Source organism: Camelina sativa, chromosome 18 (assembly GCF_000633955.1).
Source record: "Camelina sativa cultivar DH55 chromosome 18, Cs, whole genome shotgun sequence".
Taxonomy (NCBI): domain Eukaryota; kingdom Viridiplantae; phylum Streptophyta; class Magnoliopsida; order Brassicales; family Brassicaceae; genus Camelina; species Camelina sativa.
In genome coordinates this window covers 16199718-16225660 of record NC_025702.1, presented here as the reverse complement: position 1 = coordinate 16225660, position 25943 = coordinate 16199718, and the positions used below count along the sequence as shown (strand labels likewise).

The window sequence follows — 25943 nt, the reverse complement described above, 5'->3', positions numbered from 1 at the left end:
ATATTATGATAATGATGACTATGGTGACCTATAATCATCAGTGTAAACAACAATGACACTTCTCACGTTATGTGTTCCATCAGACCACATTAGGTTTGCAGACGAAGGTTGTTTTCGGTTGAGATTGTTGCCTGAAACAGTTACTGTGAAAGACTGTTTCTCGTTCACCCTTTTGAAAGAAAGAACACTAGGCGAGACCTTGGCACTGAGCTTAGATCCACGGTTTAAGACGATCTTTGATTTGTATGTAGAGTTGGGGGTACCGAGGTTGGTGACGGTTCTTTTGAAAGTCACAGTGAAGGAGCTATTAGTTTTAGAAATTTGAGCTGACATGGAAGGATAGTTTAGGTTTCTTGGTAAGGTCTCTCCACTGCAAGTTACAGCTTCACCAGCGATGAGTTGAAGGGTTTTCGAAGTGTAGTTCAACCCGCAGAGAAAGGCGATGTGGTCTGATTTGGTCAGTTCGTAGACAAGTCCAGGATTTAAAGCAGCTATTGGGTCGACATGTCCAGCTCCTGAAGCAAACTCGGTTGGTGCAAGGACATCGGTTGATGTCAAGACAGTTGTATTAGCATTCATTGGCCAAGCTGCAAAGATTAATAAAGAGACTGTATAAGCAAAAGAGTATTCTCAACAGAGGTTACTAGCTTAGCAGGGACAAGAAAGTAAAAAGCTGGATTGTAAGTTTTGTTTACTAGTTGTCATGATAGCAGATTGGATCACGGAAGGAGACCATTCAGGATGAAAAGTCTTGATGTAAGCAGCCACGCCTGCAACGTGTGGACAAGCCATAGAAGTTCCGGACAAAACAGAGTAGTTGACACGTCTTTTGTCGATCCCTTCGGATGCTGGCTGAGACAAAGGTGAATAGGCAGCGAGGATCTCCACTCCTGGTGCTGTTACATCTGGCTGCAATCCATCAACCATTGTCACTGAGACCAGGAAAGAAGAAAAAAGAAACAGGAGCATAAAAAAAATGTTAAGATACCTTAAGAAGATCAACTGCAATGGTGTTTGGACCGCGAGCAGAGAAGGAAGCAATTGTAGGAGCTGTTTGATTAAAGATTGACTCAGTTTTCAGAACAGATCCTTGCGGAGACCTGAGAAAGAAAACAAACACAGAGGTATCAGGACAAAATAAGTAGAGGTAATTTATAGAGAGAATGAGGATTGATTGTTACTTTGTGCAGTTAATGTAAGAGACGAGAGAGTCAAATTCGTCTGGTGGTAGAAGAGAGAAGGGCGTGGAGCTAACGTCGGCATAGTATTCGTAGTCGTCTCTAAAAATGGATGCAACAGCTGCTTCTGCACTAAATGGATATCTGGAAACCAAGATCTTTCCTTTCGTTAAATAGTCTTCGAACACAAGAGGATACATCTTCCCTTTCAGATCAAAAGCATTCACTGATCTCCCCTGTCAAAAAAAAAAAAAAAAAAAAAGATTCTTTTTAAAGAGACTGAGCTACTACTACGTACAATGATGACATGCATGCAGAGAAACGAGAGTGCTACTTACGACAAGTGTCTTGCCGTTTCCCAAAACAACTTTGGTGATAAACTCACGGTTTGTGTTGCTAGCTCCAACTGTTAAGATCCACGGCGCTACACTCACGATTCTGGCCGGAGTCGGAAGAGTCGGAGAATTACCTGCTGCGTGCACTGTTAGAATCCCTTTAGCCATAGCGTGAAAAGCCCCGATCGAAATCGTGTCGTTTTCGTACCGGTTGGGATACCTTCCCCCGATAGAGATGCTGATGAGGTCAACACCGTCTGCGATCGCGTCATCAAAGGCTGCCAGTACAGATGCCGAGGTACACTCTGTCTCGGAGCAGACTTTGTAAGCTGCGATTCTAGAAGCTGGAACACCACCTCTTGCCGTTCCATTGCCTATTCCAAAGAAGCTTGTATTCGCAACTGCGTTTCCAGCCGCTGTGGACGCTGTGTGTGTACCGTGGCCATCTCTGTCCCTGACGCCTTCGCTTGTGTAGTCTCTTGCTCCGATCAACTTACTATAATATTTAAATGTGAACACATCAGTCTTTGCCTAGCTAAAACAATAGTACTAATCTTCTATTAGAGAATTTAATTAATTATGAGAAATATACTTGTTGCAAGTGAAGTTTTTGCCACCGGAACAAACACCTTTCCATTTTTTGGGAGGAGGACCAAACCCTTTGTCGGAAAAGCTCTCGGATTCCGGCCAAATCCCAGTGTCGATCATGCCGATGATAGTATCGCTTTCTATGGCCAAGTTTCGCTTTGTATTCGTACCTTCCTTCAACCCCATGAAATCCCAAGACGCTGTCGTTTGGAGTTGTAACTTCTTGTTTGGGAACACAGACACAACTCCCTCCATTTCTAACAACACAAATTAAAAAGGGTTTTCATAAAATTTTAACCTGAAAAAAACATGTTAACGTAAGATGTACGTGTCTCAATCGAAGAACACTAACCCGCTACTCTTTGTCGTTCTGACTCAGTGAGCCGGGCTGCAAACCCATTGAAACTCCTCTTGTAACTTCTCACCAAAAGACCTTCCATCGAACTAGAGTACGTGTACATCCATATATATCACTTGTTATAAGCTTATTATAACTAATCACAATAATGGTTACAGAAGGCAGGATTCAAGTAAATCGCACCTTTCTCCCGTGACTTCTTGAAGAATACTCATATGATGCGATGTTGGTGTGTATTCCAGTTGAGAGGGAAGTGAGCCCATGTACACAACATACACCTTTATGAATTAGTAAGTATCGTCATCATTATCACCATGTATAGAGAGAAACAATATATTAGTGATAATTATTGTATACGTACGAGATTATGAGAACGTAACTCACTTGTTTACTTTGAGGATCATCTATGACTCCTAAGACTGAACTCAATAACAAGACAAGGAGACATGGGAGGAGACAAAAGGAATCTGCTCGTTTCGGCATTTTTTTTCTTGTAAACTTTCAGTTTCTATGGATTCATAGAGATGAAAACGAAACCGTTTATATATAGTAGCATCATGCCTAAACCGGTCAAGAAATAATCCAAATTAAGTTCCTTTGATTCTGTTTCTTTATTTCTATATTTTAAATTATTTATTTGTATATATAGATTATTTATTTATATTTAGATATTTAAATTAAATAAAAATTATTTGTATTATTTTATCAGATAGTGAAAAGTTTTAAAAAATATTAACGTGAATTATACAATTCATCATGTGTATCTTAAAGACATTGTATCAAATGGTATGTTGACCAAAATGGTATCACTGTATTTTACATCTTTAAGAAATATATCTTTGGTCCGAACAGAATTTTTTCTTTCCGAAAAAATGTGTTTCGAATGTATTTCTCCGTTACCTGTAAAACATAAGAAGTGTGGTTTTTACTCCAATGTATTTCTTTCTTATAAAATGAATATTCCAAATAATTTGTTTTGATTTTAGTATTAATACAATTTATTTATAAGTTGCATACCCATATATTTAATTTATTCAAAACTTTATAAAATTAAGATATTATTTGAATTATATTTATTAATAAAAAATCATATATATTTTTTTTTTGCAAGTAACTAATAGTCTCAAATTTTGCAATAAATATTTATACCAAAACCTTTAAAATCAACCGAAAATATTATAACTGGCTGAATATTTAACTTCATAATCAATTACTCTATCATATAGAAAACCTATGAATTTTTTAAAAGTAACTATATTAAAAAATAAATGTGAATTATTATGTTATGGATACAATATTTTTAAATTTGTTAATTTATGTGTTTATTTTTCTTGGACATAATTAATTTATGTATTATATCTTAAAATATATATAACAATAAAAATAACGAGTTATCAATATTTTTAATATGGATAAGTTTATAAATAACGAGTTATCAGTAAGCTGTGTAAACTATATATACTGTCTGTTACTAATTTTCTTAATCATGATGAGATTTATTATTGTCTGACTAAAAAATTATTCAGAAGCCAAGAGGAGGAGGAGAGACATTAAACATTTATTGGGCTTGAAGATGATGAGCCCAATGTAAGAAAAATGGTCGGTCAAACTTATTGCCACGTGATCTACAGTTCTTAAAAGATCATCTTCACCAAACCTGAAGGACATATTATTTATTGTCTTGGAACATCCCCGAAGCTAACTCCGAACCTCAGACTGTTTCTTCATCTCCTCCTCTTCCTTCTTTCACAAAGGTTAGTTATTTTATTTTCCTCAGAATTGCTACTTTTTTTGTATAGGAGTCGATTCTTATTTGGAAATCTGATAATGTCAGTTTTTGTAAAGTTCCGATTTCCAGTAAACTTAGTCAAAACTTGTGAAGGTGTAGGAAAAAACGAACATTGTTGATAAAAAATTATTGGTCCTCAAGGAGAATATATCAATTATCAATGTTTTCTCGTCGATATAGAAATTTCCATTTCGATCATCGAAAAGCTTCGGATCACATAACAGTGTCATGTTCCTTAGTTTCAGGGGCAGGAATTCTTGGTTTGTCCGCAACTTCAAGCTATAAGCTATGGCTGTCACCAAGATTTACATAGTGTGAGTCTTTAACCAATCCATCCCAAGTTAATCAACTGTAGTCAATAGAATTCTGCTATTTTATGCTACTGGCCCAGACAGATCGAAAAATCTGGTTTTCGGTCCTCAGACCAGATTGGTTTTGACGAAAGATCTGGTTTACGGTTTGTCTGGTGGTAGGTACTATTCCTTGCACGGTCATGTTGAGACAATGGCACGAGAGGTCCTCCGAGGAGCCAACTCTGTTCCAGACGTGGAAGCAACACTATGGCAAGTGCCAGAGACATTACCGGAGAAAATACTGGAGAAAGTGAAGGCTGTTCCAAGACCGGACGATGTAGCGGATATTCGACCAGAACAACTGGCGGAAGCAGATGGATTCATGTTTGGCTTTCCTTCTAGGTTTGGAGTGATGGCATCACAGGTCATGACTTTCTTTGACAATACAAGTGATATCTGGACTACACAGGCTCTCGCTGGGAAACCTGCTGGAATCTTCTGGAGTACGGGTTTTCACGGCGGAGGTCAAGAACTCACTGCGTAAGAACATAGTTCTAACAGATAGCAAAAGTTAGAACAACATAGGCAAGCATTGATTGACTTTTTGATCTGCAGACTGACGGCAGTGACAAAACTGGCTCATCACGGGATGATATTTGTACCGGTAGGGTATACCTTTGGTAAAAGCATGTACGAGATGGGAGAGGTGAAAGGTGGTTCGCCGTATGGCTCAGGGACTTATGCAGCTGATGGGTCACGCGAGCCAACTGAGCTGGAGATTCAGCAGGCGAATTACCATGGTAAGTACTTTGCTGGAATAGCCAAGAAACTCAAGAAACGTTCAACTGTCTAGAACCAAAGCGACTGTGTGTTTCATATACTACTAATCAGTCTGTAAATGTCGTCAAGGAGAAAACTGAAAATAAGATTGACATATAAACAGAGAAACACATCTGTATGTAGCTAAATGGTCAACAAATCTCATTCCCCATAGATTCTAGGCTTCTAGCTACTCATGTAAAGCATTACCACCTGATATCAATATGAACAATCACCTACATCCTATATGCCATAGTGATTCTTTTACACAATCTCACCTGGAACTTCTCCGATCTTCAGCTCCTCAACCGGTATTAGCACCTCTCTGTCCATATAAAGTAAAAAAAGAATCAAAATACAAAATCAATGAGTAAAAACATATTTGATTCTTGAGAGATTATGCTAATTTTACGTTTTCATCGTGAGAAAACTTGCAAGAGTCCCCACGAAGTACACTCCCTTCTCTGAAAAGCTCTGCAAATACCACGGGCCTCTCTCTTCTTCTCCTTCGTCTCATCATCTTCCTCTTCTCTCTTTAAGTATTCACCACGATGCTCCACTTTAATTATCCTCCCCAACACCTTAGCTCCATTCAGATTATCTACAATCCAGGGAGAAGAAGAAGAAGAATCTGAATTAAGAGAAACAATGTGTAGTAGTAAAAAAGATCCATAGAGAGGAAGGGCTTCATCATGAACTAACCAACAGCAAGATAGTACTTCGCTGATCTTCATAAGCAACAAAAGCAAATCCTTTTGATTTCCCAGTTCCTTGGTCTCGAACAAGATTCACATCAACAACTTCACCATAACTTCTTCAATTGAAACCAAAACATTCAGAATAAGAATCACCACCATACCTTCTTAGGTACATACATTACTACTATTTCAAACAATTGTGAGAAGAAGAAACTTATACTGTGCGAAAACGGCGAGGAGATCACCCTCCGTGAGATCGTACGGTAAGCGTCCGACGTAAACGTAGGCTGAATCTTTGAACTTGGCGTGCCATGATGCTTCGTCGGAGATCCCTAGATGTAATTCTTTCGCGTTAATTCTCTGTGTCTGCTTCACCATTGTCAATGGATTCATCGATCCTCGCCGAGTAAAAAACCCTAATTGCAATTGCCTTTAAATCGGGGATTTGAATAATTCGCCGTAGACGCGTATAACAGAATTTAACGGGTCGGGTTAAGTTGACCAGTAAATCCACCCAAACTCGACCCGAATAACATTTACCGGGTCGGGTTCTGTTGACTGAATCCATCCATATGAATTCTCAACAATTTTTTTTGCGTGGGAAAGGATCATTTTTATTCAAGATCCAATGTAAATTAGTTGTAACTTGTAAGTGTAGCCCTCTTCTTGAAGAAGAAGAGATTACTAAAAATATACATAATGGGACTTTCCCAAGATAAATGGTAAAGAAAAGAGTTTTAACGAGGGACTATAGTACTTGTACTTGTACTAACTCTAATACATACACAAAGAACCGGTGTTTCGCCTTTACCTCAGATGGCAATCGTGAGGAGAAGACGCATACATTTGATCTGGAACCACGAGCGGTAGCTTCTCAATGTAATCAAACAACCGTTTCTGATTCTCTCTAGTGATCGCAGTGAGATTCACTGTATCGGTTTGGTCCAAAAACATCCAGAGATCACCCGAGTCTACTCTTTTTAGGCTGTCTCTGCAGAACGGGCATGACTGTGATCTCCCTCGCCTAAGTAAAAAAAAAAACATGACCCTTTTTTTAGAAAACCAGTTACATTAATTCAAAAGGTTACAAAGGCTTTGAGAGTTTGACTTACCAATCGCGGTAACACTTTATGCATAAAGAATGAGTACAGTTGGGAAGCACGACCATGCACATGCTGTTCATCTCCAGACAGATTCCACATTCTTCTTCCCTCTCGACCTCAATCTTCGAGAGCTCAAACATTTCGCTCTCATCCTTCTTTATGTATCTCGTATTGCAGACTTCTTTCTGTTTGCGGTCTTCTAGGTCTGTAATACCTCTTTGGAGTTGTAACAACGACGGGAATATCACAGCTAATAAACACCAAGACAGTGAAAAATCCATGAGCATATACTAACTATATCATCCTCCATCACCAAAATTTATATCAGCGCAAAAGAAACATATACCGTAAAACTCTCTTATGCTGGCTTTTCTTTCGTAAACCGACATTGTGGTCTTTCCATCCGCATAAGTCTGAACCAAATTTATAGCTCAACGGGTTAATCAAACTATATATCACCAAACAGTATGTTAAATGTAGTAAGTAAGAAAAATGGTGAAAGAAAGTACCATATAGATAAGAACTCTGAGCAAACCGAGGGCACCAGCGAGGTGACAATCAGTCCATTGTACAAGAAAAAGAAAACATTGAGCAGCCGGGCTGTAAGATAATCTCATCTGAATACGCGCTCCATCCTTCTCTCGAGGATGATCTAAAGCTCTGTTATTCAAATTTCAGAAATTAACAAACATGAGATCAAGATAGTAAGCATTTAACTATAAAACAGATTTTTTTGTCAAGGCATGAAAATATTCAAACAGCTTTACCACTAATATCAATCACAGAAACATTCTAAGAGTTTAATAAGTTGTAGTAGCCTTTAACACTAGCAGTAGCAGCCAAGACACTAAATTAGACCATTACTGATTCAGCTAATATGGTTATTTTGCTCTGATATAATTAGTTCACTAGTGGAGGACAAGAAACCTCAAGAATCAATTGAGGTCATCACGAGCCTAAACATATACTCCTTGTATTAAAAAAAACAGTTCGAGTCTAGATAAACCCTTTACGCAGTGATCAATTTCTCAAATAGTGATGGACCTATGAGAATATCAAGCTACATAACCTTAAAGAAGAAATTTTTACAAACTTCACTGCTAACAATAAAAAAGAAAAGAAGCAACCTTTAATTCCCTTCTCTTACATGCAAACCAAGCAATAACAAGAGACCAGAGTTACAAAAGTAAAAATCGAGACTTTATAAAATAAAAGCCGATAAATCCAATAAAAAAAACTCGAGAAAGAAAAAGGAGGATATTACAGTGTATTAGCGTGTTGGATATCAGCTTCAAGAGCTTTTAGAGAATCCTTGAAAGACAACTTCGCCATATAGGAGGTGAGCAACAATAGTAATTCCCATCAAACGAAACAGAGAGAATGAATCAATGAATTACACAGAAAGCCAAAAACGACGATGCTTGTGATTCAAAGCATCGATACAAAAAAGGAAATTTTCTTCTTTTGTTTTTATTTAAGAAAAAAAAAAGAATTAAAGACTTCTTTCTAGGAGTTTTATGTTTCACGGCCCAATCAGATGATCAGAACGAGAAGGAGAAGAGTGGATTTTTTTTTCTTTTCTTGATGAGCACTTATATATCAGTTACGATTCTCGAAGTTGCCTTTTCAAGAAAGTCGCGAAACTTAAGCAGAAATTACGATTATGCCCTTATTTTAAAAGCGGGGTTTAATCACCTGTGTGAAAATTACGATTGTGCACTTATTTTAAAAGCATGACCTTAGTCCGTACTGAAGGTTTTTTCGTCAGCTTCCATTAAAAGAGGCTTGCCACTTGGCTGGGCTGGCTGTAATAATTTGACATTACCTTATTGTAAAATAATAGTACAGTATGTCACGCAGTATCACTTTGACGGTTTGACTGATTGTCATTATATTATTATCATCACAGAGTACGTACTTGTATTTTAACAAAAAAAAAAAAGAATATAGATAGTGATTACAAATACTCTTTACAAAGTTTTAAAAGATGTAAAACTAATGACAAGAAAGAGTAATGTAACGTCTTCTATGGTAAAAAATGTGAGAACAACTTGGTTGGAAGATGATATCGATAATACGCAGATATTTTATAAATTTTATCAGATATTAGGATTTAGGCGTCTCCAACTTATGTTGTACATATGTCTCTGTTACGTTGAACCACGTAAAAAGGTTGGAGGATAGTGATTGATGCAAGTGATTTCAATTAATTTGATTAATATACATGTCAAACATTGATGCAAATGTATACCATGTATCTATTGCATTTATAGTATAAAATAAGGATATATACCTATGTTCTTTTTGTTCTTAATTTTGTATTTTCTTAAATTTCCTGAATTGTGTGTGGACTCAACCGTCTTGGTTACTTGGAAGCATAACCTTCTTACGAAAAATCAAATCCTTTTTTTATTCTATGATGATTATTCTTTTTAATTTGTAACTAAATCTTATATATAGTTTTCATTTGTTTTTTTTTTAATTTAAACTGAGCATAAAAAGTCTTGGAAAATACCATATTGAAGACTCCCACATGTCAAGAACATTTCAATACATTTTATCAAAAATAAAGGATTTTTTCCAATATTTTAATTTATTAAAAAAAATAGATCAAAAGCGATTGTGGAAAAAAAAAAGATGGAGGTATCAATAAAAAATGAGTCCATTAGTGTATTAGACACTTTTTAAGTAGATAAGGTCAATGCTCACAACAATTGTAATGCATTGCAATAATTAAAGTGGGTAGTGCGATTAAAAAAAGGATTTACACTGATACAGTAATTAATAAGTTGAATAAAATTAAAGTGGAATAGAAAATGAAATGTTAATTATATAAACAAACAAAATTACACTAGTGCGAAAGTAAAACGAAGATTACAATAGTTTCCTCGTTTCCTAATATATGATGTTTAGAGAAATATTTTTTTTTCATAATATAGGATGTTTCCAAATTTTTATACAATTTTTGGATTAATTTTATATTTTTTATTATGCAATCTTGTTTATGGTTAATTAAACTTTTTTAAAATAAATATTTCTTAACATGCTTGTTTTAACTAAAACATCCTATATTTGAAACTGATGGAATATTATTCTAGGCTATAGCTACTAGTACTAGCTAGTATATATAGTAATAGTAACCAAGGACCGGACCAAGTACTAGTACTATAGCTTCATGACTCATGTGTGCTTGCTTAAAAGTTAAAACATTGCACACATCTAATTAAAAACGGTGCTCGTTTTTTTTCTTTCTTAATATTCTCTTTAACGACGTCATCACATGAAGTCATGAAGATATAAACGATGCATGCAAACAAAACTGTCAGAGCATGACTATATCTATACGATTAGCTTCGACATTTATGTTAAAACCATGAAGTTATACTGGACGAACAAAAGTCAAAGCATGAACATATACAAATTTCTTAGTTTAATGAGAAAATCACGTGACGAAACGTTTTAGTGATTTCCAAGTGTCGTAAGATCTTATTAAACCTTAATTACGTATGATCTGTTTTTGCGTAGCATCAAGAGTAGACAGCGAGCGAGTGCGAGAGAGAAGTTTCCATCGATCATGTGCGCCTTTCAACCCGTAGCTCTCTTTAAGTACTTAGACGAGTGCTCCAATATTCGAACAAAACATTGAAACAAAGACAGAAAAAGAAAAAAAAAAATGTTGTCTCTATTTTCTGTTGTTTTTACTTTTCTTGCTCTTTTTCTTCTCATCCCTGGTCTCTTCATTTCTCGGCGTCTAAGACTTCATTTCTCCTTGAAAAATATAATCAGATTCTACAAAATCACAGCTTCTAAATACGGTGATGAAAGAAACGACGAACGGTACTTATTTGCTTTTATTAATCATAGTTTCCACGTGTTAATTTAAGCTCCTTCCTATTATTATTTTTGTGAAATTAACTAACTATGGATTCTTCAACCAGGTGTGAATCCATATTGCTCAATTGAATTTTTAACGTTTGTTCTACTAGGTATTATGCATATGTCAAATATATGTTTAATATAAAAGCCTACAAACATTTTTTTGTAGTCCAATGGGAGAGAAAGAGAAACGAGCGAAAAATAGAATGCCAAAGCATGTGGCGGTTATATTGGACGGAAACAGACGTTGGGCGGAGAAACGTGGACTCGGGACATCGGATGGCCACGAGGCCGGAGTGAAAAGGCTCATGGAGAATGCTAAGGATTGTTTCGCTATGGGGACAAATACTATCTCACTCTTTGCTTTCTCCACTGAAAATTGGGAAAGGCCTGAGGTGATTACTGCAAATGATATATATATATATATATATATATATGACTTTCACAAAACGGTTCAAGATATTTTTTGCTTTTGAGTAACCAAGAAGTTTTGGACCTTATGAATAGAACATGTTTATTAATTAGTTATTTCTTTTCACCGCCGGTGATACAAATTTGTGACCTTTAAAACTATTCTTTTAATTATGGTTGAGTTACTAACACCGATTATATATGTTTTTTCATACTTCCATTTTGATTCGGTTTTTCGTTTTCCTTGATCAGGATGAAGTTAACTGTTTGATGGCCTTGTTTAAGAAACACTTTAAGTCTGAAATGCCGTACTTCCAAAGGTATCTATTCCAACATGTTGATTGTTTTAATATATCCTCTTTAGAAGAGTTACGTCATGATGTTAATTTTCCCATTCGGTTTTAGAGATAAGATCAAGATCTCAGTTATTGGGAACCGCGCAAAAATCTCCCAGTCGCTTCTAGGTTTAATAGAAGAGGTAGAGGAAGCTACAAAGAGCTACGAAGGGAAACAACTCATTATAGCTATAGACTATAGTGGAAGATTTGACATCTTACAAGCATGCAAAAATCTTGCAACGAAAGTGAAAGACGGGTTGATCCAAGTGGAGGACATTGACGAGAAGGCGATGGAGAATGAGTTGATGACAAAGTGTAGCGAATTCCCAAACCCTGACCTGCTGATAAGAACAAGCGGAGAGCAAAGGATCAGTAACTTCTTCTTATGGCAATCTGCGTACACTGAGCTTTACTTTCCTAATGTTTTGTGGCCTGATTTTGGCGAAGCTGAGTATCTTGATGCGTTGACTTGGTATCAGCAAAGGCAGAGGCGATTTGGTCGAAGAGTTTAAACTTTGTATTTTCATGTCTCAGTAATCAAAATTGTTCAATTGATGCAATAGTACGTACACTACGTAGCGATACGGTTGTTTTCATATGAGACATAAATATATGTGTTTGTTCTAAAAATGCTATATATTCTTAACTTTCAAAAAAATCACTTTCAATAAATTCGTATTCAACTTTTAAATGAGATTTTCTTTAGGCCTAGTTTTGATCCATATATGTTCTATTTCATCTGTTTTGTTTTGTTTATCTCTGCGTCTTTTGTTATGTTCATCTAACTTTTGTCTATCGAACTAGTCTGTTTTAGCTACAGAGAGATAAATCTAGTAAAATTTGATATTTCAAGTGCAATACCATATTTGACGTGTTGCGTTTATTCTTCAGCTGCTAAAAATTGATGTCTTCTGACACAAGAAATCAGTCTTGTGGGTTCTTTACAATTTAGTGAATCTGGAAAAAAAAAACCCTAAGTCATAATGTTTTACCTACTTTTATTTTTACAATAAAGGATTTCTCGTAAAAGTAATAAAAACAACACTTCAAATTTTACCCTTTTTTTAAGGCTTTTTGAAGATTTAGATCGAAAATAATAATTAAAATGTTACCAATATGAGACGCAAATTTGTCAACTTGAACATAAATTTAAATATTTATTAATGTAACGCGAGCAAAAAAAAATTGTGAGATATTTTATGGATTACAGAAAAATGTTACTTTTGAGGAACATTTACATGTCATTGTTGATCTAATCACACCTAACGAATTAAGCTACAAAACACTAGAAAAAACTTTAGTGGATCGGAGTGTTACCGACTATGTTTTTTTTTTGTCAACATTTGGCCTTACCGACTTAGTTTAACAAGATATTTATTTCTCAGTTAACCAACTGAAAAACAAAATCGATTTGTTCGATTACATCAATTAATACCTTTGGAAGGGTCCGGTAATACGGCTTAATAGTGTGATATGATGTATCAGGAATCTTTTATCAAGTAATAAATATAAATATAAACGTATGTCATCGGTTTGGTGACATGCAAAGATATAATATAGATCTACTTTGGTGGTTAAACATTGAAAAATGGTAATCAATTAAGTTTCTCCACGTACAAGGTGTATGGCCTGTCTAATACGTAGTAAGGAGACAGAAGGTTTGATCGATCAAGGTAATGTCTTTGAATATCTTTACAATCAAGGTAATATTTTTAAATATCTTTATAATTAGAAAGTAGGTGGTTTATATGTATGCATTATTAACTTGAAATATAAAATGAATTTTCCGTTTAATTATATATGAAATATACAGATATAATTGTTAATATATATTTTCAAAAATAATATTCATAATACTACAGTTCAACTACAATTTATAATTTATATATGTTATATAGTATTTCATAGAAGGATCATGAAAAAGAGAAAATTCAAAGTACATATTACTAAATATTTTTAATTACAATATATTGTTGATTTAAACAGTAGGTTACCATAGTAATTAGACAATTATTTATAGCAAAATCAACTATATATGGTATTTTCTTTAAATAGATAAGATAATTTTTTTTAATATTTTTTCTTTTTTGGAAAAAAAAACTGATAAGTAGTCTAGAAAGAAAAATGTAAGATCTTACTTAATTATTTTGATAGATAATTTTATGTTGTCCTATATATTAATTTTATTGTCATCATTTAAAAGTAATAGTTAACAAAAAAAAATTTTATATATGATAAGTCAATTTAAAATAATTTATTAAAACGATATCACAAAACAAATATCTTATACTATAAGTTTAACCAGTTTTTATAAAAATCATGAAAAAAAAGTGTGTGAAATTTAACTTTTTTTTTCTATATATTGTCTCTATTTCTAATCATTTTAATATTAATAGTATAACTAACAATAGATTAATTTTTGTAATTATTGTTTTCTGTTATATCATAGGGTGATAAAATAATTATGTTATGATATCATTATGTTTTTTTTAGTACATATGTTTTAAAGACAATCAAACTGTAACTTATAAATTACTATTAAATACAAATTTGAGTTGTGTCTTTAATACAATATATATGATTATTGAATATAATGTGAGTTTTTATATATTTGAGGTGTGTTTTTAATACATTATATATGATTATTGAATATAATGTGATATATATATATATATTAGAAAATCTTCTATATTTTTAAATTAGTCTATCATAAATTAATTTGGTTTATTTGAGTTGTGTTTTTAATACATTATATATGATTATTGAATATAATGTGATATATATATATATATATATTAGAAAATCTTCTATATTTTTAAATTAGTTTATATTTTTAAACTAGTCTATCTTAAATTTATTTGGTTTCAATTTGTTTATAATTTTTAGTTGGGCTGATCAGTATTTTTTTTAAGGTTCTATGGTGTATGATTTCATTATGAAATATATTAGATGGTAAAACTAAAAAATGGAAGGAATATATTTTTGTAACATTGTTGAAAAAAATTCAAAAAGCAAACCATATAACAATTTTTTTTTTAACAAACTATACACCACATAAGATACAAATAAAATAAAGTAAAATAAAAAATATAATGTTAAATTTAAAATTAATGAGAATGGTATTTGTCACAAAAGTATAGTGCTAAATGTCAAGTTGTTAGACAAAGTTAGAAATTTTTTTTTCTTATTATATAAGATGAGAAACCTTCAATGAGTCGAGCTAATACGTCGACAATGTTGTCTCTTCTCTCTTCTCTTTTATCTCTCCTCTTTGTGTTTCTCATCTCTTGTTGCATCATCACAAACCATTTTAGCTTCCGGCCTCTTTCCTTGCTTAAACTCCTCGGATTCATCAAATTCACAGCTTCGAGAGACGATGATAACAACTACAAACGGTACTTGTTTTTGTTGAACTGAAAAACATTTTTTGCTGGCTTCTCAACTAACCAAACAGTAGTTGTACATGTGATGAATGATTTAAACTTACTTCTTAGAATATGTGTCCAAGTTTTTAAAAAAAAAAATTTACGAAATTTTATTTCAGTTTGTTATAATAAACTCTATCGCCTTATACATGTTCGTAAAATGTAACCAAAAATAGTTAACTACAGAGATTTATAAAATTATTCTTAACAACAAGACTGTTTAGGTGGATCATATCAAGATTCTCTTTGATTATTAATTTTTCATTATATGAGGCTGCATAAGATTCACTGCACAAATGACACCAAAAATTTCATTGAATGATAATTATGTACTAAAGCCAGAGATTATTGGTTAAGTTTCTCTGTTTCATCTAAGAGGCAAAGAAAAACAGAGTGACCAGTGCTAACTTGTGTGTGTTTTTGGTTAGTAAAAGAATAAGAAAGCCAGAATAAACTAAGTTCATTTCAGGCAATGTTTCGAAAGTTGTCAAACAGGCAACGTGCACTTAAGATTTTCATGCAGAGGCTTTAGTAAATAGAAACAGAGCTTTCACAAATACCATATGCTCTGTTTTGTTATAAGATAACAATGCTAAATGTTCATAACATAGCTATGGTCTTTTTTGTTTGTGTAAGTGACGAGGGAACTTATGTGGTCGGAGAGGAGGAGCTACAAAGAGAGCTGATGCCGAGACACGTGGCAGTGATAATGGATGGAAACCGGAGATGGGCCAAACGGGAAGGATTGCTGACGTCGCAAGGCCATGAGGCCGGAGCTAAACGGCTTATAGACTTCTCTGAACTCTGCTTTAAACTGGGGATTCATACAGTCTCAGCTTTTGCTTTCTCAACAGAGAATTGGGGCAGACACAAGGTGTGACATTTTTTAGACAAAGTAGCTTACATTCTCATACAATTATTGACACTAACCATTTTTCTTGGTATTATTAAGATTGAGGTTAAGTGCTTAATGTCTTTGATCCAACATTACCTCAAGTCCAAGATCCAATATTTCCAAAGGTATAAATACAATTCGACTTAGGTTTTTTGTTTAGAACATATGATATGCTCATTTCTTACCAAGATCTTTTTGTTTTCAGAGAGGAAACTCGAGTTTCTATTATCGGGAATCTAACAAAGATCCCTGAATCTCTACGCCAAACAATCCACGAGATAGAGGAAGCTACGAAAAGCTACAAAAAGAAACATCTCGTGTTGGCAATAGATTATAGCGGGAGATTAGACATCTTACGCGCTTGCAAGAGCATTGTTCATAAATCAGAAACTGGATTGATCCGAGAGGAAGATGTAGACGAGGCGTTGATCGAGAGAGAGCTTCTGACAAATTCCACCGAGTTTCCAAGTCCTGATCTACTGATTAGAACAAGTGGAGAACAGAGGATTAGTAACTTCTTCTTGTGGCAGCTCGCTTACACCGAGCTCTTCTTCTCACCAGTCCATTGGCCTGATTTTGATAAGGATAAGCTTGTAGAGGCCTTGGTTTCATATCAACGCAGAGAAAGACGATTTGGCTGTCGGGTTTGATCCACATTTTGTCCACTATGTTCACCTCAGATTTCAACCAAAATACTTGCTCTAATTTCAGATATCATTGTACTTTCATAAATTTTGTGTAGATAAATCGAAAAATTGCGAATAAAATCAGCCTTGCAGTTTCTTGTTTCTTGCTTCGCCTACACATAACTAAAACTGAATCTTGCAACACAAGTAACTGTAATATCCCAAAGGCTTATTGAAAGCAGTGTTCTTGAGGCATAAACACATCCATTATTACACATCATATACAGTTTCCATTACACCAATTTATTTTATTGCAAGGAGAAAAAAAAAATCAAGATTTTCGACCACCAAAGCGTCGTTGTCTCTGCTGAAACGACATCAAAGCTTCGATATAACCGCTCCTCCCAAAATCAGGCCATAGCTCTTGAGCAAAGAAGAGCTCTGTATAAGCCAATTGCCACAACAAGAAGTTACTAACTCTTAACTCACCGCTCGTTCTTATCAGTAGATCCGGATAAGGAAACTCAGTACAATTCGTCTCCAACTCTTGCTCTATAAGTCCCTCATCTATCTCATCAACATCAATCTCACCATCTTTAACTCTCTGAGCAATACCTCTACACGCTTGTAAAACATCGTATTTCCCGCTGTAACCAACCGCTACGATCAGCTGAAGCCTCTTGTTGTTCTTAGTACCTTCCTCACCTTCGTTGATCAATCTTAACAGAGATTTCGGAAGTTTCGATGAATCTCCAATGATCGATATCCGAACATTGTTCCTAAAACACTCGAAAATATTAAGTTCTCGAAACATAAATAATCAATCAAAAACAATTCTTGCTTACAAATAAACTTACTGGGCTAAGTTTTGGAACTCTGATTTGAGAGATCTCTCGAATAAACTAAACAAGAAATCAATCTCAATCTGCAGAAAGAAACATATAACTTCAAATCGCATCAAGATCGAAAGGTGTGTAATATGCAAAATTCAAGAATTATAGGTTATAAACTCACCCTTGGTCTAATCCAGTTATCAGTAGAGAAGGCGAAAACTGTCAGAACTTGAATGCCCCATCTACCACTAAGCTCAACGATCTCTTTCAAAGCTTCAACGCCAGCTCTGTGACCATCCCAAGGTTGAAGACCTTGATTCTTAGCCCATCTTCCGTTCCCGTCCATTATAATCGCCACGTGTTTCGGCATCAGCTCCGGCTGAAGCTCCTCCGGAAGAGTTACTTCTTCCTCCTCCTCCGTCGGCGTAAACACAACCTCCGATTTGGTAGATCTGACTCTAAGTCTGACTCCTCTGTTCACGAAACTCGGCGAGTAAGAGAATAAACAGTCTCTACTTAACCGCGATCGCCCGGCATGCAATCGCCGGAAGGATGTAGGAGTAGGGACTCGTAGAGATAACATCTTAAAGAGAGAAATTGATTCACTCGAGGCTTTGTGGTAAGAGTTTGATAGGAGAAGAGAAGAAGCATTATTGTATTAAAAGCGGAGAAGATTAGTTGGAAGTTTCTTAAACTCCCTGCATAGATGGTTCTGGTAAGGCCGTTTTGAAAACGACGTCGTGTGTTGTTTGGTCGGTGTGTTTTTAAAGATGATCATGTATGTATGTTGTTTTCGAAATTGAGCGCCACAAAACAAAGTTTATCGTTAAAGAGATATATTCCAAGCTTCTGTTTTTTCTTTTTCTTTTTCTCCTCTTTTTGTGTGGTTTATACGAGTTACTATTCGTCCACGTCTCTCTAACGTTTCCGATTTTATCATGCATTAAGAAGCTCCTCCTACCATATAAATGTAAATTTGAAATAAAGCTCTGATTTATATCGATCACAACATTCTCTCAGCAAATCCAAAACCAAATTATATCCCCAAAAAAAATAAAAAAAATCGGATTTTATAAATGAAAATTATGGCCGAAGTCCATTACTAGTGGGTGATATGAATAAAAAGGCCCAATAGCGTAATAACACGTGAGAGCCACGTGAGTTTTGCTATCCGGGCAGTAATTCGCCACGTATTAACTTCTCCCGCCACCACACCTTTACTTAAAATACCCGAACTATCCTTAGGTTATCAGCGAAATAATAGTAAACGTATGGATCTTGAGGGGGTATAATGGTGATTTGAACTGGGAGTTTAATTGTTTTTGTCAGCGTAAAAATTCAATTGAACCGTTCGGTCACCGACCTAACCGGCTTTAGATTTTTTTTCACCCACGCTGCGTCGTCGTCACTCGTCGTCATTGAACCCAAAAAGAAACAAAACAGTTTGATTCGTATTCTCTCATTCCTTTTTGTCGGGGTCGTGTGAATTTTTAAAAACCAAAAATGGGTATAACGAGGAACAGAAAGAAAACAGACCCAGAAATCATCATCGCCAGAGATACAGATTCCGAGTTAAGTTCGTCAGAAGAGGAAGAAGAAGATAAGTACCCTTTGTCGGAGTCGGAGGAGGAAGAAGAAGAAGAAGATGAAGCGGTTAAAAACGGAGGGAAAATTGAATTGGAGAAGAACAAAGCCAAAGGGAAAGCACCCATTACCGTTAAGCTTATCAAAAAAGTTTGCAAAGTAAACTCTCTTATCGAAAAACCCTAACTTTCTTATGCGACGTTTCAACTGCTTTCATTTCTAATTCTGTTTAGGCTTTACGGAATCAAAGTGAATGACTTTAAGTTTTTTTGCTTTTGATTTCAAAACATATCGAAGCAGCCACTGCTGCCTAGGAGTGAAATTTAACCAAAAGTGCCTCAAATTCACTACATTGTTACTTAAAGTTCTTCACTTTGATGCAGATACAAAGGATTATAGTGTTTGGCTTTGATTGTTGTGTCATGGTGGATTTATATAGGTTTGTAAGCAGCCTGGGCATGAAGCTGGATTTAAAGGAGCAACCTATGTAGATTGTCCTATGAAACCTTGCTTCCTATGCAAAATGCCTGGTAAAGAATCCACATTTCCTTTTCGATTCTTGCTTATATATGATTGGTGATTGGTGATTGGTGAATGGAGAAAATGTTAGTTTACCCAAATGTTTTTGTTTTTCTACTGCATCAATTGAAGGCCACACTACAATGTCATGTCCTCATAGAGTGGTTACTGACCACGGAATACCCCCAACTTCACATAGGATTACAAAGAACCCTATTGAATTTGTGTTTAAGCGCCAAATCCAACCGAGGATTCCCCCTGTAAGTCTCTTTGCACGCCGTTCTTACTGTGTTTTGATGCGTAATCAGATTTTTGTTGACTGGAGTATATGGAACTATTTGTGCTATACAGATCAAACCAAAATATGTGATACCGGATCAAGTTCATTGTGCAGTCATTCGATACCACAGCAGACGTGTTACATGTTTGGAGTTCCATCCAACAAGAAATAACATTCTTCTCTCTGGAGATAAGGTTTTTAGAATTGAACAAGTTACAAATTTTTCTGCATCTATCTTCTCATTGTTATTTTCGTTTCTGTTGGTTAATAGAAAGGGCAAATTGGAGTCTGGGATTTTGCTAAAGTGTATGAGAAGAATGTGTATGGAAACATTCACTTCGTACAAGTTAACAATATGCGGTAAGGATCTCATTTTATCTGATGTGATTTTACATCTCCATTTAGTTGTCTATATCTGGAAACAAAATCTGTGTCTTTTTTTGAACTGCTTTTGTTGGTATTGCAGGTTTAGTCCCACAAATGATGACATGGTTTATTCTGCATCCTCTGATGGAACAATTGGTTATACTGACCTGGAAACTGGAATCTCATCAACGTTGCTTAATCTCAATCCGGATGGATGGCAGGTCACACCATCATCAACTCGTTTCTCTGATTTTTTTTCTTGTATGAGCCGTTATGCTGATATGACATATCATCGGTTAATAGGGCCAAAAGAGTTGGAAAATGCTGTACGGTATGGATATTAACTCAGAGAAAGGTTTAGTGCTAGCTGCTGATAATTTTGGGTTTCTTCACATGTATGTGATTTCATCCCCTTAAACTGTTTGTAGACTAGCCTCTTTGTTATTGTTCAAATGAACGTCAGACTTATCTTCTTGTGATAAAAGGATCGACCATCGTACCAATAACAGTACGGGTGAGCCAATTTTGATACACAAGCAAGGAAGCAAAGTTGTTGGCCTTGACTGCAACCCTGTCCAGCCTGAGCTTCTTCTCAGTTGTGGGAACGATCATTTTGTAAGTCTATCAAAGAGAACCAAGAGCATGCTTTCACTTTGGACTTGTTTAGATGATTTTCTGATTTTTGTCAGAACTTGTTCAATAAATTTGCTTGGTTATGATGTCAGGCACGAATCTGGGATATGCGTAAACTACAACCTAAAGCTTCTCTGAATGATCTTGCACACAAACGAGTAGTCAACTCTGCGTACTTCTCTCCATCATCAGGCACCAAAATCCTCACGACCTGTCAGGACAACCGTATTCGAATATGGGACTCTATCTTTGGGGACTTGGATTTGCCAAGCCGAGAGATTGTTCATAGCCATGATTTCAATCGGCATTTGACGCCATTCAAAGCTGAATGGGATCCTAAGGTTTGATACTTTACCTGTCTCTCGTCTCCTTTTCCATCAGTTCCCCTTTTATAGAGCATTTGGTATATGTTCATCCGCAGGATACCTCGGAGTCACTCATTGCGGTTGGTCGTTACATAAGTGAAAACTTCAACGGAACTGCTCTTCACCCAATAGATTTCATTGATGCAAGCAATGGACAGTTGGTTGCAGAGGTTATGGATCCAAACATAACAACTATTACTCCAGTCAACAAGTTGCATCCGCGTGATGATGTTTTAGCCTCAGGAAGTTCAAGGTTCGTGAGTTTATTACCCACGAGTTATGAGAGTAACTAATTAGTGAAAACTGTTTTGATGACTAATCTCATTGGTGTGGATTTTGTTTCAAACTCCGGTATCTTCAGGTCCCTATTCATTTGGCGGCCACAGGAGGAAACAGAGATGGTTGAGGAGAAGAAGGATAAGAAGATCATTATATGTTCTAGTGAAAGCAAGAAGAAAGGAAAGAAGCAAAAGCGTGGCAGCGATGATGAAGACGACGATGATGACATGTTTAGCTCTAAAGGCAAAAACATTAAAGTCAACAAGTCTCAAGCAAAAACAACCAAGTCTACTCGGAAGACAAAAACTTAAGATGAAGAAAGAAGTATTTTATGTATAACTAATTTGTACTCTGTTTTATTTTGGTAGGTTCTCTTGTACATACTCTGTTTTAGTAGCATGCCCTGTTTTGCCTTTGGCCGGCGATTTTGTTTTCCTTTTTTAAGGGCATGATCGGCTTTTGTGTGGCTCTCTTCAACTTCTTTTTGGTGTATCTAAAGTATGAATTGCAGTAAGAAGGTTCTCTTTTGTTTTCTTTTAGTTGTTGGAGTGATTCTTGATCTCACTGAGTGGAACAAGGGATGAAAAGTCTTTACTCTTACGTCATCTTGACAGCTAAAACTCATCTGTATCAAAAACAACTAACTAATAAACAAACTGATTCCAGCAAATCATCTTGTTGTTTCAAGTATGGTCTGCCACTCCTTCATCCTATTATATTTGTCAATGCATCACAGTTTCTTGGACGCGTCTTCAAAACCTGAATGTAACTTTGGTTATCCGCAGTTTTGATTTTAACTAAGCTATTGCAGTACAACAATCTATTTGACCTACTAAATTATGCTTTTTGGTTTAATAATCTTAAGCCAAAAAGGGTTTGTGTAAAAAACTCATTACTCAAAACTCGTTCTATTAGTGATATACATGTTTGCCCAAACGAAGAAAAAGTAAGGGGAGGGAGCATTAGTGTACAAATACATACTGTGATTTACATTGTTGATCAAACCTATCAGTCACAACAATAGCACATGTGTTACAAAGGAATGAGTTTTTCATCTCTCATCACATCAATCCAATACAAAATTGAATCTAGGGTTCTATATCTCCTCTTAAACCCAAACTTGTCTACCTTCTCTCTCTTCCCAAGAAGCTTAGACGGAAACCTAAACAGCAAATCCATGAAAACCCAATTCGCCAAATCATCAATCTCTGTCCGAACAAGCTTCTCCTTCGCCACAATCTCATCCCACACATGCTTTCTCTTACCCATCTCTTTATCAAACGAGAAACCTTCATCGAACATCGTCGTTTCATTAACTTGCACTCCAAGTTTCTTCCCGATTTCAGGCCAAATCTCCTTCCAAGTGAAACCTACCCCATTAATGGCGTTAAAGGCTTCACCTTTCGATCGCACTCTCCCACTTGTTGCAGCGAATATATGCTGTTCCGCGACTAAGTTCGAATCAGATCCATCAATGTAACTCTCCTCCCAACATTCTCTTGTCCCTCCAAACACAAAAGGAAGGTTCAAATACTTACACATGGCACCATAAACACAAAGACTTCCCATGAAATTGTACAGAGTCCTTGTAGAGCTTCCCATTAGCAAACCGGGTCTATGAACCGACCAAACAACCGAATTACCAGTGATCTTCTCCTTCAACAAATCCTCCAAAACATAATAGAAATTTCTCCCAGGACTCTTCCTTGGACACTCCTCGCTGTAATAACACAAACTCGAACCTTCTCCGACAAGAGACACGTAATGCTTCATCCCCGTTTGAAGCGAGAAGTGCTTTAACCTCGTAGCGTTTGGTAGAATAGCGTCCAAAGCGTTTGTAAGCATCATCTTGTTCTGAAGGCAGCACTTGTCGCTATCCAATGGATACTCACCAGACCACGTGACCCAGAACACGTGAGTCACGATGTCTTGTAATGGAGACAATCTCTGTTTAGTCTCAGATGCGTTAAGCAGATCACATGAGATGAAATTGTACATCTTCGTCAATGAACTGATCTCCGGGTTTCGCGCTACGCCGTGGATTCTCCATCTTGGTTTAGACGTTAATAGCCTCTTTACAATCTCTCGACCAACGAGTCCGGTGACGCCAAAGATCAACGCGACGTTCTCGTCTACTTCGTTTCTTCTCATCAAGATTCCATCTTCAGACCCCATTGTTGTTGTGACTATTAGAGAACTAATTGATTACGATCGAAGCTTTATATAAACATTTACGTAAAGAGAAAAAAATAATGTGTGGGACTGATTCAACGGGTTTTAGGAGAGTTTAAAGACTCGATGCTTACCTGTTTTTAAAGGCTATGTTAGAATATCCAAAGCAAGTTGCTTTGGAAACAGCTACGATTCAGCATAACTAAGCACAATTTTATAATACAAATAGATTAAAGTCAACAGTGTTTTAGAGTTTCATGTTACAATCCTTTTTCTTCTGAAAAATTACGAAAAAAATGGAGTTAATAATAATCCACACATTATTTTTATGGATGGCATAAGTTATATTGCTTGCAATATTTGTGTGTATAGAAAAAGATATGTTTAAGATTCAAACCATATACTGTATGGTGGAAAAATCTAAGTTTATCCTTAGAAAATCTTGACATGCTCCACCGTAGACGTCAATGTCAATATTACCATGGTATCAACTTTTTTTTTGAGACATCAAAATAGTGACAATACCATAAAATTAAACCGAATTTATCCATGCACAATTGTTTGATTGACCCACACACTTACTAGTTATTTCTGCTTCATGGCGAGTTGCAACAGTTTTATAATGAGAGAAATAATTGAGGTTGGGACTTGTGACATTTGAAATTTTCTCTTAATCTCTAAATTGTTTTTTCGGAGTCATAATTTTGTTTGTCACGATTGCTTACCGATTTTGACTATGATGTCTATAGTCTAGTCTAGGTTTTGTTCATACTAGTAGTAGTAGAGTTTGTTTTAATCGAGCTAGTCAAAATCAAAACGCTCATATATAGTGTCGACCTAATAGTCGGGTTTTTAAGTATTTGATTTTGTTTGTTTAGCCAAATTGTATAGCCTTTAATTATGACACTATTGTCAACTATATATGTGATCTGCATATCGCAAAGCCTAGGTTGGTTAATGCATGTGGGTTGGTCAATAGTGCTGCAAGAGCAGAGTCATTGATGTCTTGATATATATGGTACGAAGTACGAACCTATATACCCATAACCGAAAAAACATTTGGTATCATTGTAAGGATGATTATCATCTATCTATTGGGTTAAGCGGGCGTCGTCTATTGTTTACCAATTTAATTTGTGGCTATGGAATGTGTTACGGAAGCCACATGCAGTTCATATAGTTTTAAAATGAATCGTCGTGTTCAGCATGTTGTCCACTTCTCAATCGGACGGTCAAGGTTGCGAGATGCAGAATCTGGCCGTGGCCGTTACGTTTGCTGGCCGGCTTTTTTTCTTTTAATTATGTATACTCTTCAAGTGGGTCTCTGGTGTTTCTTTCAGTTAACAGTCTTACCGGTCAAAACCGAATATTAACCGACAACTAGTTACACACTTACACACGTGAGTGATACACTAACTAACAACTCATGTACCAGAATCTAACTGACATTATGCAGTGGCCAAACATGATACTTCGAATGAAACAAGTTCCAAATATTGTAGAAAAATGGAATTGTAAAATTGAGTATTCGAAACGACGAAATGTATAAATTACAATACTATCAAACTTTTTGATTGATGAAAAATATTGTAATAATTAAATTAGTTTGTTCTTATTTTTTTCTTTAGTCAAAGCTTTTGATCACGTATGCGTCAATCTTGGCTGTGTAACTGATAAAAAAAAAAAAAAAAAAAAAAAAAAAAATTGAATTGAAGTTGACAATATTCGGCCGGTCTGCGTTGGAGAAACTGAAAGGGGGGAAATGGGTACAGTGTATCTCTTGCCCCAAAGACATTGAAAAAGCTAAAAAATCATACACTTGGCTCTGTGTCCATAGCTTAAAAATGGACCATGTTTTGTGGTAGACCTACACATTACTCTTCTTTCAATTCTTGTCTTCCTCCCTTCTTCTACATTAATCTATATCCATTGAATAGACCCACTCTCATCTTATTATTATTATTTTTTTTCATTCTTAAACAATTCAATGTAGCTTAAGAAAACGGCATGGAGTTTCAACTTCCTTGTTACAAACGGAGTGTGCTTGAGAGAAAGGGGTCTAATCATAAATAACTAAAATAATCGCCTTTAAACGAAATTACACGAATAAGAAGGATTAAATCATAATCACCTCTTTGTTATGGTTCTGACTTCACGACCACTAACAATAAAAAAAAAAA

The 25943-nt window shown here is 35.6% G+C and overlaps 9 protein-coding genes across 12 annotated transcripts; 4 read left to right on the top strand and 5 right to left on the bottom strand.

The window, feature by feature from the left end:
* On the bottom strand, positions 2-2943 carry LOC104761983 (subtilisin-like protease SBT4.7). Of its 2 annotated transcripts, XM_010485188.1 has the most exons (9): positions 2844-2943; positions 2643-2737; positions 2454-2545; positions 2106-2358; positions 1517-2009; positions 1182-1414; positions 989-1100; positions 696-909; positions 2-587 (listed from the first exon to the last, which is right to left on the bottom strand). In XM_010485188.1, exons 1-9 carry the CDS (start codon positions 2940-2942, stop codon positions 19-21), a joined length of 2160 nt encoding a protein of 719 aa, XP_010483490.1. In that variant the 5' UTR covers position 2943; the 3' UTR covers positions 2-18. The 2 variants fall into 2 exon arrangements, with proteins under 2 accessions (XP_010483490.1, XP_019095804.1); XM_019240259.1 differs by lacking the exon at positions 2844-2943 and having other exon boundaries at positions 1520-2009; positions 2643-2731.
* On the top strand, positions 4126-5606 carry LOC104761981 (probable NAD(P)H dehydrogenase (quinone) FQR1-like 3). 2 transcript variants are annotated; one of them, XM_010485185.1, is made up of 4 exons: positions 4126-4213; positions 4494-4562; positions 4722-5081; positions 5157-5606. In XM_010485185.1, exons 2-4 carry the CDS (start codon positions 4537-4539, stop codon positions 5392-5394), a joined length of 624 nt encoding a protein of 207 aa, XP_010483487.1. In that variant the 5' UTR covers positions 4126-4213; positions 4494-4536; the 3' UTR covers positions 5395-5606. The 2 variants fall into 2 exon arrangements, with proteins under 2 accessions (XP_010483487.1, XP_010483488.1); XM_010485186.1 differs by having other exon boundaries at positions 4130-4213; positions 4488-4562.
* LOC104761980 (zinc finger CCCH domain-containing protein 25-like) lies at positions 5625-6436 on the bottom strand. Its single transcript, XM_019240115.1, has 3 exons — positions 6279-6436; positions 6067-6174; positions 5625-5685 (listed from the first exon to the last, which is right to left on the bottom strand). The coding sequence occupies exons 1-3, from the start codon at positions 6434-6436 to the stop codon at positions 5625-5627; spliced, it is 327 nt and encodes a 108-aa protein (XP_019095660.1).
* LOC104761979 lies at positions 6777-8732 on the bottom strand. The gene is made up of 5 exons (XM_010485184.1): positions 8426-8732; positions 7671-7821; positions 7508-7574; positions 7171-7411; positions 6777-7082 (listed from the first exon to the last, which is right to left on the bottom strand). Exons 1-5 carry the CDS (start codon positions 8491-8493, stop codon positions 6866-6868), a joined length of 744 nt encoding a protein of 247 aa, XP_010483486.1. The 5' UTR covers positions 8494-8732; the 3' UTR covers positions 6777-6865.
* Positions 10833-12376, top strand: LOC104761978 (dehydrodolichyl diphosphate synthase 5-like). The gene is made up of 4 exons (XM_010485182.1): positions 10833-10998; positions 11207-11432; positions 11701-11768; positions 11854-12376. The coding sequence occupies exons 1-4, from the start codon at positions 10835-10837 to the stop codon at positions 12296-12298; spliced, it is 903 nt and encodes a 300-aa protein (XP_010483484.1). The 5' UTR covers positions 10833-10834; the 3' UTR covers positions 12299-12376.
* LOC104761976 (dehydrodolichyl diphosphate synthase 3-like) lies at positions 15021-17063 on the top strand. Its single transcript, XM_010485180.1, has 4 exons — positions 15021-15181; positions 15848-16085; positions 16164-16231; positions 16312-17063. The coding sequence occupies exons 1-4, from the start codon at positions 15021-15023 to the stop codon at positions 16754-16756; spliced, it is 912 nt and encodes a 303-aa protein (XP_010483482.1). The 3' UTR covers positions 16757-17063.
* LOC104761977 (dehydrodolichyl diphosphate synthase 2-like) lies at positions 16945-18304 on the bottom strand. Its single transcript, XM_010485181.2, has 3 exons — positions 17747-18304; positions 17590-17657; positions 16945-17511 (listed from the first exon to the last, which is right to left on the bottom strand). The coding sequence occupies exons 1-3, from the start codon at positions 18146-18148 to the stop codon at positions 17064-17066; spliced, it is 918 nt and encodes a 305-aa protein (XP_010483483.1). The 5' UTR covers positions 18149-18304; the 3' UTR covers positions 16945-17063.
* LOC104761975 (protein DAMAGED DNA-BINDING 2-like) lies at positions 19069-22124 on the top strand. Its single transcript, XM_010485179.2, has 11 exons — positions 19069-19308; positions 19589-19679; positions 19801-19928; positions 20020-20142; positions 20220-20308; positions 20415-20535; positions 20618-20709; positions 20800-20929; positions 21040-21288; positions 21369-21565; positions 21674-22124. The coding sequence occupies exons 1-11, from the start codon at positions 19069-19071 to the stop codon at positions 21900-21902; spliced, it is 1689 nt and encodes a 562-aa protein (XP_010483481.1). The 3' UTR covers positions 21903-22124.
* Positions 22533-24104, bottom strand: LOC104761974 (iridoid synthase-like). 2 transcript variants are annotated; one of them, XM_010485178.1, is made up of 2 exons: positions 23898-24104; positions 22533-23788 (listed from the first exon to the last, which is right to left on the bottom strand). In XM_010485178.1, the coding sequence occupies exon 2, from the start codon at positions 23764-23766 to the stop codon at positions 22624-22626; it is 1143 nt and encodes a 380-aa protein (XP_010483480.1). In that variant the 5' UTR covers positions 23767-23788; positions 23898-24104; the 3' UTR covers positions 22533-22623. The 2 variants fall into 2 exon arrangements, with proteins under 2 accessions (XP_010483480.1, XP_010483479.1); XM_010485177.1 differs by having other exon boundaries at positions 22533-23777.